This window comes from Python bivittatus, unplaced genomic scaffold (assembly GCF_059951505.1).
Source record: "Python bivittatus isolate LINGU-HERP-01145 unplaced genomic scaffold, Pbiv_v1 ctg000080_np1212, whole genome shotgun sequence".
NCBI lineage: Eukaryota > Metazoa > Chordata > Lepidosauria > Squamata > Pythonidae > Python > Python bivittatus.
This window is the reverse complement of record NW_028277035.1, coordinates 61,198,593-61,213,465: the sequence shown is the minus strand read 5'-3', so window position 1 is coordinate 61,213,465 and position 14,873 is coordinate 61,198,593. Positions and strand designations below refer to the sequence as shown.

The window sequence follows — 14,873 nt, the reverse complement described above, 5'->3', positions numbered from 1 at the left end:
TCCATTTAAATGCTTTTCCCTTTTTAACTTCTGGGCATCATTTATACCTGTGCATTCAGTATTGTGTTTTTAAGGATCCCTCTTCAATTTGTTCATCCTTTAGGATTTCAAGCTTTTGTATACTGTCCAGCTTTCACCTGAGCTCATTAAAATCTCCCTCCCTGAAGTCCAAGTTCCAAGTTGACTTCTCTCAGCTTTTTCTCCCCATGCCATATTGAACCACAACATGACATATTCACCCCAAGGTGACTGACATCTTCAGTTCACTGTTCAGTTCCTGTTGGGGAGGAACAGGTCCAGGACAGCTGATCCCCTTGTTTCTTCTTGCACTAATCATGTTGGACAGTGGTATCACTTCTGTTTCTTACCCGTTTTAAAGACAGCGGTGGTGCCAACATGTTTTTATGTTCTTGAAAAAAATCTTTTCCATTTCAGTATCTCCACAACAGTTTACAATTTGTTGTGTGGTAGCAGAAGTCTTAAATTTATATAATTAAGTATAAAAATCAAAGAACTGGTGATTAATAGATTCTGAACCAGTACATATATTTAGCATGAATTCCAGAAATATTTTTCCATTGTTTTTGTTTCTTCAACTGCTAATAGTTTTCCAACTTTCTTGCCAGATTCCCACTATTTCTGTTTAGTATTTCTGGAGAATATTCCAATTGTTACTTATGGAAGTGCCTCATCTTCTGCCTGTAGCAAACTCATGTAGTAAATTCCTTCACTAGTATTCTATTTCAACTCCTTTTATTCTTATTCAGATGCATTCAACAGGATTTCAATATTCAGTGAGATGTATTTCTTCACAGACATACAGTAACTTAACATACAATGCCATCCCACCTCCCTATATTTTGGGTCTATTTCTTTTGAACAGGTAATATTCTCTGAGTTCTACATTCCAATTAGTATTATAATTGCCACCAAATTTCTGTGATATCTATATGGCCAAATTGCTTTCCCATGTTAGGATTGCCAGCTTCTCCTGTTATCAGTACTCTGTACAGACACTGGAAATCAGAAATAACACTGTTTGCTCTGCTGTGAGTCCCAATACACAGCATTTCTCATCCTTTGGAGATGATTCAAACTTAATGTTTTTTCACCTCAAAAGTTATGAATTACCTGTGGGCAGTGCAGCAGAGGAGGACTCAGGGACAGGCATTTTCCACAGACCTGCTACAATTTCCATAATACCCATTCAATATAGCAATCAATGAGTTAGCAGTGAGCAATGGGATTTGTATTCCAACCTATCTGGAAAAGTCTAGCAGGGGGAAGAATAGAGCAGAACCTAAGCTTTCTATCTTGAAGGACAACAATCTGCTCCATGGGCCCTGCAAGTTTTTCCAGAAGACTGAAGATAGATGGATATATGGCTCCCATGAAAGAGAGACCAGAGCCATAGTCAACTTACTGGCTAGAGTGATTCCACTGAACACAGAGGGGCTTGCTGCGGTTGGCTGTCTCAAGCAGGCGGAATTCTAGCATGAGTGGCTCCTCCAAACTGTTCTGGAGAAAAGTGTGGTTGCTGAACACAGATACAGTCACAATGGGGGAGTTCATCACAGGATTTTTGGGCAACCTGTATGGAACCAAGAAGCCTTGTTACTTGGCAACACCATCATGCTTGGGTTATTTCAGATAACAGGAGATATTGTTGATCACAAACAAGTTGCCTTTTATCCATAAAACAAATAGCAGGCATTTAAAGTTGGTAGAACATGTCAGGCTACAAAAAGCTCAGTAGAGAAGGAATGACTAGTACCTAAGGTTGCGCCGATCCACCTGGTACCGGGCAGGCAAAAGCCCACCAAGAGTGCGATAAATGATGAGAATGAGGATGGTTACAGCAGGCTCGGGTTCTTGCACAGAATGCTTTGGGGGAGGACTTTCCATTGTATCATTGGTCTCAGTGTTAACTGATGCAGCTACTGTCATGGTGGGAGCTGGAATTGGGACAGCAAAACAAGAAGGAATCAATAGCACAGTTGCCTTTGAGGAAAGACAAAGGCCAAGGAAGGAAATACCTGGGGTTGTCAGTGTGTTATCTCCCAAGAATCTTAAATCAACATTCCCCAACCTGCCTGCTCCTGATATGTTGGATTGGGGAAGATGGGAGATCTATAACAGATCTGGAGGGTGGTTCCAGGTGGGAAAGGCTAGTTGTATATTCAGATCTCAGCTGTATCCTGGGAGCATCACAGGCCATGTTCAGCCATTCTGAAGTAAAATAAAGTTTGTTTTTTCCCCCAGAATACTGGTGTGCCATATTTCTGAATGAACACTTTAAGGCTGAGTAGATGGTGCTTCCCAATCAGGGACCAGCTATTCGACTAGGATCTTCTCTAATGGCAGATAAAGCCTCTGGCTCATGAGCTATTAATCACCCTTGCAAGAAATTAAGCCACAGCTCACTCTCAGTCTCCAAAAGAGACACGAAAGCTCTCAGCTGGGAATTCTGTAATGACGAAGGCTTCTTTCCATTGTGCCTCCTCTATGGCACTGCCCAGAGTATAGCAAAAGAAGAAAAAGAAAGAAAAAAGAAAACAAGGTTTCTAAAGCAAATTTTGTGAAGGATGGGGGCCATTCCTTTTAGTTCCCTTGGACCAGGTATGGGGAAGTTCAGAAGAAATTGTCACTCACCTTCTATTTTGTGGGGGGTGAGGATGGAGTGGGGGAGAACTATGTGTGTGTGGGGATCCCACATGGCCTGGCCACGGAAGAGGGTACTGTGATAACGTGGATAACGTCTTCTGAGATGGGTGTGGTTCTCCATGCGATCAATGCTGAGCACTGTGTGGGGAAGAAGAAAAAAAAGGCCTCAGGCATTAGGTCTGAGAGAGAGTTCCAGCTTCTGACTAAAAACAAAACAAACATAATTGTTTAGTTGTGTCTAAAGCTGCAAGTAGAAATGGCTGACTTCTTTATGAAGTGCAGGTAGTCCTTGCTTACTGACTGCCTTGTTTAATGACCATTCAAAGTTACAACGGTGTAAAAGAATAGCTTTGTGACCAATCCTCACATTTATGACTGTTGCAGCCTCCTGCAGTCATGTAATTGCCATTCAGGCACTTTGCAACCAGTGCGCATTTACAACTGTTGCAACATCCTGCAGTCATGTGATTGCCATTTGTGTGCTTTGCAACTGGCTTGTGACAAGTAGAGTTAATAGAGAAGGCAGAAATAAATTTGTAAGTGACAGTCACGTGAGGTTTCATTTAACAACTGAAGGGGAATTGAGGTTATAAGCCCGTCATGGTTACATGATGTTTTGCTTGGCAACTGCGGTGCTTATCAGCAGAGTTGCTGCTCCAATTCTGGGCACTAAGCGAGGACTACCTGTATGTTTCATGTTCTCAGGCTACTTTCCAAAGTGCTTCCTTAATCTTAGAGAGCCACACAAATATAAGAGAAAATTCATTGCATCAGGATTATTATACAAAATAATATACCTAAAATATATATGGAAACACTGAACAGCTTGGTCACACAAAAGATGTTTATTTCAAAGCTTAGCTATCCAGTTCACAGCTCCAAAAGTAGGAGAAAACATGTCATTAAAAAAAAAAAAATGCCTAGAAGTAATCAAAGGAACTTGCAAGAAATGTGAACACTTGAAAAAGTGCACAAAAATATATACGTATGTTTCAGAAATGTACACAAAAGCGTGTATGAATATTTGTGCTGATGGTTTTAAATGGGCCAAACAGAACTTGCCTGTAGTCAAATAAGAATTTCAGCAAAAATGGAAATGAAAGAATTTCCAGTCTGTCTGATCCTCTTTAGGCATTTCTCCATGCGTGTGGTGAGAGACTGGGGCCGTGCACAAAGCCCCTGTGCCCTACTATTCTTGACCTCCACATGTTCAACCAGAAGTCTCATGGACAGCGGTATTTGCACTGCCTGAACCTTTCTGCACAATCCAGCTCTCTAATAAGGCAGACCGCAGGGTACAGCGGAGGCACTCAGATTCATGCAAATGTGTAGAGGTTGGGGAGAGTCAGGGACAGGGTTAGCATTTTTGCATAGGATATGAAGAATATGCGTGGCTGTGGTTTGCTCAGGAACATTTTACATATGAGTACTGAAGCTACCCCCGTGGGTTATTTTCGTTAGGTGTGAATATGTATGCATTTATGTTTAAAAATAACTCTGGTAGTGGCTCTCACTTTGCAGACACTTGTCCACCACACCAAGAAGAAATAGCGTTCTCATGCAGGTTAAGAAATGTGTCCAAGTCTGATCTCCACTAATTGAATTTTATATGCAATGCCAGAGGTGTCTGTAGGATTGAAGGCGTTCATCAAAACGTTGCATCATTTCGACGAATGCCCTCTGCCCCTTTCATACATGTGTGCGGTACCTCAATACGCATACAAAAGCTTGCATTACAATGGCACAGTGCTACATTTGTCATCTGCATCCCTCCCCTCCTCCGCTGTGGATTCCTCCAGGTCCTGCCATGAATTGAGAAATGCACTCGCTATCTGTTCGATATGAGGGATGCATCTGCCTTGGAGCTTCTGAAATCAAGCATGCTTGTACTACAGTGCAAGCGTGGGGAGCAATTCTGTAAGTAAAGTGCAAGCAACACCCTGTGGAAGCCCTCACTTTGCACGTAATCAGGCTGGGAAACAGAGGCAGTCCCATGTGGATCAGTGTTGCCACAAATTGAAAGGGAGTATCTCTGATCCATGCCATCTGGCTGGAGCCATCACCACTCAGCTGGGCATTGTACAGAAAGGGTGGCTGACACCTTGTCTTTCCCTTCCAAGCCTTCCTTCTTCCTGAATGTCTAACTGCCCTTCACAGCCTGTGCTAGAAACTAGTTGAGGTGCTTTTTCTTTCCAGTCCCATCCAAATGATAAGCCTGTTGTCCAGGGCCCAGTATGACTGGGCCTTCATAAAACTGCTCACCATTGATCAAAATGCAAGGAGAAGAGAGCAGAGAACTCCTACCAGTGCTAGAAAGTCCTGTTGTGTCCTAGCATTGAACTGTCCAGCAAATCCATAGTTACCTGGCAGCCAAGAATTCCACGGTCATGGGCTGCTAGAGAAACAAGATCAGTTCATACTGACCCCAACAGTGATCCATGAGCTATTCTTTCAGAGTGATGAGTTGAAGATTTCCTTCCCTGACCCTGCTTCTACTTACCAATATTGGGGGTCACCACACCAACAGGATTAAGATAGGTGAGCTTCATGTTGCTGGCCAAAGTGCCCGTGTAGTCTTTCAGCTGTTCCATCAGACCTGCAGTGCCCTGATCATTTTGCAACAATGTGTCCCAGTGCTCTTGGTTTTCCAATGCCAGCACTGAGCTGCCAGCTTGGAGGAGGTTCTAAAGAGATTATATATGTTTAGGTAGATTTGAATCAGTATAACTACCCTCCCCACCTTTAATCACACATAAAACACACAGAGACAATATAGACAGATCATCTTTTAAAAAAAAAAAAATTATAATGTCTTCCTTTCATGGGGATGCTCACGGAGCATTCACAGGAAGGCTTCCACTGTGGCCCTGACAAGAGTCAATCACTTCATGTGTCTTCTGTCCTGGTCCCAAGACCGGGCCCTGTGATGAAAAACTTCTAATTTTCCAACATTAATTGCACATAGGACAATAACATAAAGTATTCCACTGCTCTCCAGTAGTACTTAACTGGGAATAAACCCAATAAACCCTAGGATTTACATCTGGGGAGATATTAAAAGATTGTGTACACACACACAGACACACACACACACCAGTTATGATGCTAAATCATTTCTTATTATCTAGCCATCCCTCTCTATAGCTATAGATATTTATCTTGAGGCTTTGAAAATTATGGAAACTTAAAACTACCAGATCTGGTCTGCAAAAAGCCAGATAGCCACTACTAGATGACAGCAAATGGGTACTGAAAAATCAAACTATTATTTAAAGGATTAAAACTTGGGGCCACGTTGCCTACTCTAATCAATATTTTCTTGGGTTTAATTCCAGATGAGGCATAGAATGAAGCTACTAGACAAAGAAGTGGGAAATGCCCTTTCCAAGTTAATTTATGTGGCACCTACAGTGTGCTTGGGATGGGGCAACAAATAAAGTCCTTTTCCCAGGTGTTCCTAACTTAAAATATTTCTGTTCTTTTTAGATCTCATAAACAGATTTTGCTATTTGGATTTTTCTTGGGTTTTATGCTACTTTGGATTTTAATTGCATTTTATGTCTTTATATGACTTCTTATAGTTTATTGTAAATTACTCCAAAAACTTCATTCGGCAGCACAGAAACATTGTACACAGGAGAAAAGGCAGGATGTTGGTGAATTGTGTGGCAGCAATTGCTGTAGCTGAAGGCCACTAGTTTAATATCATACAGGGTTCATCTGTGCATTCAGAGGTTAAGTCTCTCTCATATAGAGCTTGACTCCTGGTTAATATATGGACATGTCAATGTAATTTTCTGGGCAACAATATGGAAGGGGGTTACTTGTCACCTTCCAGGATTTTAAAAAAATTTCCCAGTCTATTTTGATTGATTGATTTTGACTGACTATGTGCCATCAATTAGTTTTTGATCTAGCAACCACATAGATAGATTTTCTCCATGATGATCTATCCCTAACCTGTTCTTTCAAATCTCCCAATAGTGCACTCATTGCCATTGTAACTGAGTCTGTCCATCTTGCTGCTGGTCATCCTCTTCTTCTCTTTCCTTCCACCTTTCCCAGCATTAGAACCTTTTCCAGAAAGCTGGATCTTCACATAATGTGTCCAAAGTAGGATAATTTGAGCCTGGTCATTTGCGCCTCAAGTGAGAACTCTGGGTTGATTTGTGCAATGATCCATCGGTTTGTTTTCTTGGTTGTTCATGATATTCTCAGGTGTCTTCTCCAACACCAAAGTCCAAAAGCATCAATACGGTTCCTATCCTGCTTTTTCAAAGTCCGACTTTTGCTTCCATAGAGTATCACAGAGAATACCATTGCTTGCATGATTCTGTTCTACAACCTTGGAATTCCCTGGTGATTTCTTATCCATATACTAAACAGGTCCAAAAGACTTTAACGTTTCTGAGATCAGTGAAAGTTGACCAGGTACTGCCACCTGCTGTGACACCTAGTGAATTAATATCACTGGAATTTAGCTGCAGTGGAGAAAATGCTCTAACAGATTAGGTGCTCCAGAAACTTGTTTTGGAAAGTTGGTTATGTATTATTGGGCATTACTGTTCATCATCCTCATCCTCATCATGGTACTGGATAACTAAATATTCAGAGACGTTTATTTTATTCTCAGTACTATTGTGGGATCTATGTGATTTGTTTTTGGTGATACACCAAGGAAAGTTTAAAAGTGGAGATGGAGGGGGAGAGAAGGAAAGCAGGGAAATAAGATGTGAGTGCTAGGAAAGGCATCAGTTTCAGTCTAGGGAAACCCAGGGCAACTTGCTAAATCATTTTGTCAACATCACTCTAGTTCATTCTAGTTAAATGTATAATTGTAATGCAGAGAAGAATGGTAAGGAATGAGGGTGTGTGAATGTGTATAGTTACAACCCAAGAGCTAAACAGGGTCTATAGATAAGTGACTTTTTTCCCCAAAGGGTTTCTGTGTGCAAGAATTCTTCAAACATAATAACCACATTTTGATAAACCAACCAGATTTATAAGATTGTAAATTATGAGACTACTAAATGAAAAAATTATCACAAGCATTTCAATACAAGCCAAAAAGGCAATGTTCTTTCTCAAGGATTCTTAAGGCATTAGAAATAACGTTATAGCACAACTGATAGGACATATTACATTGCATTCCTAGAGGTCTTTTATCAGCAGCATATTCTGGGGTCAGTTTCCTAAAGTTCTACCTAAAAATCCCCACAGTTCCTCAAGAAATGATCCTACTTAATAGGATTCTGTGCCACTTTTACAGTGTCACAATTGAAAATGGACCCTTACCTCATTGAAGTGAGCATCCTGGGTAGCAGTCAGCCCAAAGCCATGCTGTCTGCTCTCAAAGGCCATCAAGTGGGAAAGCAAGCGGTAGGTAATGTGAACATCATTCCCAAAGTAGGACTCCATCTGTTCTGTTACTGCCCGTAGTTGGTGGGCCAGCTTTTTTGCTTCTATGGTGTTAAGCTCCGTTTCATTCTTCTCCAGGCTCTCCAGCTATCAGAACAAAAAAAAGGAAGAGGGGCTTCTCTCTTTACCTCTCAGAAGTGAATTTTTGTCCCCAGCTCCGTTAAACAGGTGTACATTAAACAGAGACAAGGAAACTTCTCAAGTTACTGATGAAATACCTAGGAGTAGGAACCATTGGAAATTGGGACTTTGATATATATATATAGCACTGGCAGAAAAATACTGTGGGAACTGCAGTGACTGCCAGTTGGCTTCTGGGTGCAATTCAAGATACTGGTCAACACTTTTCAAGCCTTCTATCATTCAGGGTCTGAATATCTTTGAGACCTCATTCCCTGAGTTGAACTTCCCTATCCAGTAAGATTTGGGAGAGATGGCTTGTTGAGAGTCCTACTATCAAGGAATCCCATCTACAAGGACCTGGTGTGATGGAATGGAATTATGAAGGCCAGACTCAGGGAGAAAAACATTTTCTTTCATCGCCTGAGGTGAGAGGGAGAGATAAGAGGATGAGACTGGCACCTCCCTGAGGAATTCACAATGTTGTGGCTGGCATTACTTGGGAACTGGGGTTTCAGTCTGGGAAGATTCTTGCTAGAGGCTGTAGCTAATAAACATTGCTGGACTGAATTTACATGGTCTCTTGGAGTTCCTTGGGCTAGGCCTGACATAATCTTCCCAGACTCAAACCCCAGGTCCCAAGTAATGCCAGCCACAACATTGTGAATTCCTCAGGGAGGTGCCAGTCTCATCCTCTTATCTCTCCCTCTCGCCTCAGGCGATGAAAGAAAATGTTTTTCTCCCTGAGTCTGGCCTTCATAATTCCATTCCATCACACCTGGTGGTTGAACCTTCTTGGTAATAACCCCCCTTTGTTGAAATAATCTAACTTTGGATATCTGGGCTACCCCTCCCTACTACTTTTTTGAAAACCATACAAAAATTGGTTCTTCAGAAAGGGATTTAGGGTTGGTTAAAGTTAAGCTACCCCTAAATAATGGTGCATCAGTGGATTATTTTCTATTCTTTTGTTTTTAACCCTATTGTATATATTTTGTAAGCTACACAGCATCTCTGAAATATGGAGTGGGATATTTAAGTAATAAATCACCCTGTTAATAAATCAATACATGTGATAATTCAGAATCAGCTTTTTCTTCTAAGGAAAATCATATCAGTGCTCAAGATCTTGCATTTATTGCTTTCATCAGGAAATGATATCCAGGCAATTTGCTTTCTCAGGAGAAAGATAACATCTGGTTAACAGATGGTTCTGCTAGCTAATTTTCTGGGGGAGAGATTTGGGGTGAAACAGTCATCTCTTGTTAAAATGTAAATGACGTCTGAAATACTTTTGAAAGCTTCCCTTTCTATACATTCCTCTTACAATTTTCTGTATTTATCTGCTGAATATAATTCATATTATTATATGGACCTAAAATGCAACTACTGCTATTGAATACATTTATTCTTGTTACCATGCCCTTCCACTTGCAAATAGGCATTAATAAGTTGACAAATGATATGTGTATTGCTAAAATATAAATATTAGACTCTCAAGGGATATCCACAGATAATCATTTCAATGTGGGGGCCCAATTCTCCCTTACTATTCAGATGACATCAGCCCTCATCCAATATAAATAACTGGTTAATTATATGAAAGAAATAGAAGAGGCTGTCTGCAAGGAGACAGTTTTCTGCTTTCCTAATTCCAGATTAACTGCCTATTGTGACTCAATTGAGTGGTGAATTTGTTTCCCCAGGAAGGCACAGTTTATGGCCTCATCCATTTTAATCTTAAAGACAAACTTTGTATTTTGAATGCCCTCTCCATACTAACAACCACTTCTTGTACTGCTAATAGAATCAATCTGCCCAAATTTGCCCTGATTTTACAGGAAGAAGTTCATAGTTCCTACCTAAATTAGGGTGCTTCTTTTATTGAATTTTCAGAAGCTCATCTCATATTACTACCACATTTCTGGAAAAGCACAGTATGTGGGAAAACAAGTGAATGGAGTTTAGCTGTACTTCACTGTTAAATTTTTCCATCAGTATCAACGCGGTCAGTGGCTGAGAATCAGAGGGTAAATGCGTCACCAAGACAGGACCAACAGCTAGAGTTCTGGAGTATGTAGAAGGAGTGGGTTGCTAGTTTTTTTTTTTTAACTTTTTTTAAGCAAAGAAACAAACAGGAGATTTCTATGTTCCTTTTTAAATGCCTAAACACTTTTTAATGCCTAGCACCAAACAGAGTAACACTAATTGTTACTCTGTGGAACATGAGATTGCTTGGCGATTTGTGGTTGCTCTGAAGCTTGTTATGAGAGTTTTCGGTAAAACAGTTCTCATTACTGCTAACTTTTCCCATTCTTTCCTTAAATGCACAGGCATCTACTAGAGGGTCCAGGGATGGGGGCAAATGACAACACATGCTTCATGACATGACTTACTGTCTTGTATCAGACATCATGAGGCAAGTGCTAAGTTGAATCTTTTGTGCGATGACATGATGCATGTGCTTTCATTTTGGCTATAAATACTGCCTTGATATATACAGATGCATGATTGTTTTCAAACATATCCTCAGATATACTCTGTATTCATATGGGGCAAATAGATGCATGAACTCATGCATCTGAGTCAGTGGTAGCTGTTTAAGGGTTGCTATGCAGGCAGGTCATTGTAGAAAATATCCTCTAAAGTTTGAACACTTGGAAACGTGCATTAATGAAGAATTAAAACTGAAGAAAATAAAATTGTGAGAGGTAACGTGCTGAAATTACTGATTGTGTAGACCAATCTCCCCCAAGTGAGCACTTTCCAGATGACTTCAACTTCCAGAATTCCCCAAGAACATGGTCATTGCTGAAAATGCTGGTAGCTCTAGATATATGGAAGATGCCAAAATCCTGTGAAGTCTAGACTAGTGTTTCTCAACTCCAGCAACTGTAAGATGTGCTTAATTCCCCAGCCAGCATGGGAGTTGAATATTTCTTATATGGTCCACCCATCACTCCCTACAGTTGTTCTGCACAGACACTGTACGGAGAAACTATGTTGTTTCTATAAATCAGATATGTTTGAATAAATACCATAACAATAACCCTCAGAAATGTTCACTTTAGAGAGAAAGCGAAGGAAGGAGAGATGAAGAAAAGGGGGGAGAGAGATTTACCAGTGTTGAAAGCTCCTTAAAAGCAGGTGAAGTGCAGTTGAACAGATCTGGTTCCAGCCAGCCTCTTTCCTGGTCACAATGCCGAACTGCTGCACCTGAGTCAAGGCAAAATGTCAACTTAAAAGCTGGTAATTGAAAAGGCCCCTTTCCTTTGGTTGCTGCCCAGGAAAAGGTTGCCAGGACTCAGACAACAGCACTAGGCTAACAGCATGGTTTTGGCAATGGCATTTTGGCAATTTCACTAGTTCTAAAGACCAGCGTCAATGAGGGAACAGATTCAGAGGAGGATCAACAGACCCCACACTTCATTAGCAGCTGCACATTGTTCACTATGATGGCAGCTTTGATTTCATTTCCACTAATTTAGCTTTTATGAGGTTCTCCCAAATGCTGGGATTAATTATTATCAAGCTGGGAGAATCACTGAGAATGTAACTTATTCATCATGTTACCAGTAATGTGTCTAATGTATGATATGGTACAATAGCTTCTAATTGAATGGCAATTTTTTTTTAAAGAAGAACAAGTATTATGTTATGTTAACCTGCATTAGTGATGCTACTTCCAATATTTTTTTTTCAGAATTTCTGGGAAAAATATGTGTGTGTTTGTGTGTATTCATCAATCTTCAACTGAATGCTACCTTTCCTTTTCTAATTTGTGCACTCTTGAGAATGAACTGTATCTCACTGAAAATGGAATCACCAAAGGAAAAGCTGTATTCTTACATTCAAATCTATGTCAAGTGCTACCAGAATTCAAAAAGACATCATTCACTGATGGCAAAAGTAACCATTTGGCACATCTTTGATTGGAATATTTTGTTAGAATAGTGTTTAATCAAACAAATATTTCATTGCTGATGTAGTTCATTGTATGGGACAAGGATGACTAACTCTCTCTGGACTGAAACTTAATCTTATTTAAGAATGAGAAATTGGGGGAGCAGTTATATGGTACATTCAGAAGGAACTATTCAGAAGAATGCTAGAAACCTGTTAGATGTACACAGCTCTGGGATTTTTAAAGAAGGAACTGTGGAGTCCTTGAGGTTCTCTGAGCTTGGTTGTTTCCTTGCAAACATTTCGTTACCCAGTTAGGTAACATCTTCAGTGCTAGAATGGAGTGGAGTTTGCTCTCTGCTTATATACAGTGGTATGCCCTGCCTGTCTTGGTGTTGTTTTTTATTCCTGATAGTTCCTTGATTAGGGTATTGTTTACTGCTTGATGTGAGTCTAAAACAAAGAAGGAAGTGTTTTATATTATTACTACTACAATTATCATATATATGTATGTGTATGTATGTGTGTATACACATACACATACCCACATACACACATACATATAGATAGTGTCATATGGACTGGGTATTGCATTCTAGACATACTCAGAATATCTGTTCCTATGTGTGCAGGTGTTCCCCCCTCCCCTCCTATTGCCGCCTTGGTGCACTGTATCAGGTGGCAAGATCTGAAGAGGATTATACTCAGTCACTTTAACATGAATAGAATGCCTGGTGCAAGAACGCCCAGCATCACTAGAGTTCTGGGGAAAATGATTCCAGACTCTAGACTTTGCCACTCAATGTAGCAAGTCCAGTGACTGAAGAGGTGAGATGGGTGCACACGGCATGTTAGGGTCGATATGTGAGCGCAGCCCCACATTTCCATCCATAAGTATAAATGCCTTCATAGAACTGGACAATTTGAAGCATAACACAGTAAGCACAGAAAGGTTTAGCACCTATTCTTGGAAGTTGCTTTTTAGACAACAACAACATCAACAACAACAAAAAAATAGTTTGGGATAAAATGCATATTTATGGAGAATTTAGCCAAAATAGTGCCTGTATTCTTCTTCTTCTTTTTTTTTGGCTTAGCCATCTTACAGATTCAAGACTTATGAGTGTAAAACAAAGAAATGTTACAGTCCCAAATATTGTTTAAACCACAACACACTAGGCAGGGGTGCAAGATTCCATATCTGTGACATAGTCACAGCCATGCAGCTTTCTGGAGTATAACATTACCAGGATCTCAAAACTAGAAGGACCACACCTTCTATAGCTACACAAGAGTAACACATATGCCTAGTGGGAGCATTATGACAGACCTAATGCTAAAATCAGTATCACAAACAGCAACATTATGCATGACCTACACCATTTGCCACCCTCATCAAGGGTCCTAGAAGTATGTTCAGCAATGACCTAGATGGGAAAGATATTTGTATGATAACAACAGCTGAGCCCCTTTTAATTCTAAATGTGGCAGGTCAAACCGTCACTTTGCTACTTTGCAAATTGAAATGTGTATATTCTACAGGGCCGAGCGTGCTGGAGCCCAACGTATATTGTAAAATGATGTGTTTCTGCTCTCACACTTAAAGCCTCTGTTCAGTAGACCATTTGCAAACCAAATCGGGCACATTGATATATCTTCAGGAGTCCTTAAAGTTTTCATGTGGCAGCAAGCTAATTTTGCATGGTCAGACTCTTAGGTTCAGTCTTTAATATTTTTTGTTAAAGGATCTCAGGCAGATCATCTCAGAAAGCCCCCTTTTCAAAGAAATAGGAAAGATCTTTTTCCCCCAAGTGCTGAACATTATAACACACAGCACTGAATGAAATAAGCCAATACTAAGAAGCAGATTTCTCCAGTCTGGTTTGCAAACTGATGTGAAAGACTAAAACTCTGATCATCCCCAACCACCAAGGCTATTGGAACAAGGTTCTGGCACTGGATTCCAGATACTTGAGGAAATTGTGGACATTATGCTCACAAATGTCAAGATACAGCAACTCATCATATCTAATTTATTTAACTGTGCATACGGATGCAATTATTTTCAGCAGCAAACCACCGTGGAAAGATATTCACCGCATTTTAACGAGATGTAGAACCACCTTCATAGATCTGATGAAACCTATCCTGGGATCTTGCAGAATCAAAACGTGCACTACACAGTTTGGTCACTAAACTACTCCCATATTTGTAGAACAATTTTTAAAGAGACTTTAAAGGGCCAAGAAGAAAAAAAGTTTTGAGCAGAAAATCATCCACCATCCCCCAATAAGCCAGCCTGCATACCTGCAGAAAGTGAATCCCATAAATAACCTTGTGGTTAAAATATGAAGGAGATAACAGTGTTCAGAAACTGAGCTTACAACATAGCAGGCAAACTTCTACTTGTTCTTGCTGGAAAAAATGTCCGTGTGCAGGCTAGACTTCTCTTAAAGTTCAGCTGCTTTCTTTTCTTTCCTTCCTTGTTAGAAAGTGGTACCTATGGCAGTTTCATTTGTGGCTTTTAAAAGTAAACCCTACAGCAGGGATTAGCAGTATAATATTTTTCAGTTTTGGTGTAACTCCTTTGATGAAGTGAAACAGCAATTCCTCTACCTTTCCTAACCCGTTGAAATCAAGACAGCCAACACTACAGGAAGCTGTTAGCTTCCTCTTGAAATTCTTACTTACTTTCTTCAAGTTCTAAAAAACATTTGAGTTCCACTGTCACGTTTTTTTAAACCAGAGCCCATAACAAAGCAGGGGAA

At 40.3% G+C, this 14,873-nt stretch overlaps 1 protein-coding gene across 1 annotated transcript in view; it reads right to left on the bottom strand.

Annotated features, from left to right (window-relative positions):
- The window catches only part of CELSR3 (cadherin EGF LAG seven-pass G-type receptor 3), a 105,137-nt gene that overhangs the window by 28,078 nt on the left and 62,186 nt on the right, over nucleotides 1-14,873 (bottom strand). The window contains exons 18-23 of the mRNA XM_088134239.1: nucleotides 11,324-11,418; nucleotides 7,960-8,169; nucleotides 5,165-5,348; nucleotides 2,653-2,802; nucleotides 1,775-1,955; nucleotides 1,424-1,591 (exon numbers count right to left, since the gene is read on the bottom strand). Of these exons, the coding sequence (XP_087990365.1) occupies nucleotides 1,424-1,591; nucleotides 1,775-1,955; nucleotides 2,653-2,802; nucleotides 5,165-5,348; nucleotides 7,960-8,169; nucleotides 11,324-11,418 (988 nt within the window). The remainder of the gene's footprint in view (nucleotides 1-1,423; nucleotides 1,592-1,774; nucleotides 1,956-2,652; nucleotides 2,803-5,164; nucleotides 5,349-7,959; nucleotides 8,170-11,323; nucleotides 11,419-14,873) is intronic.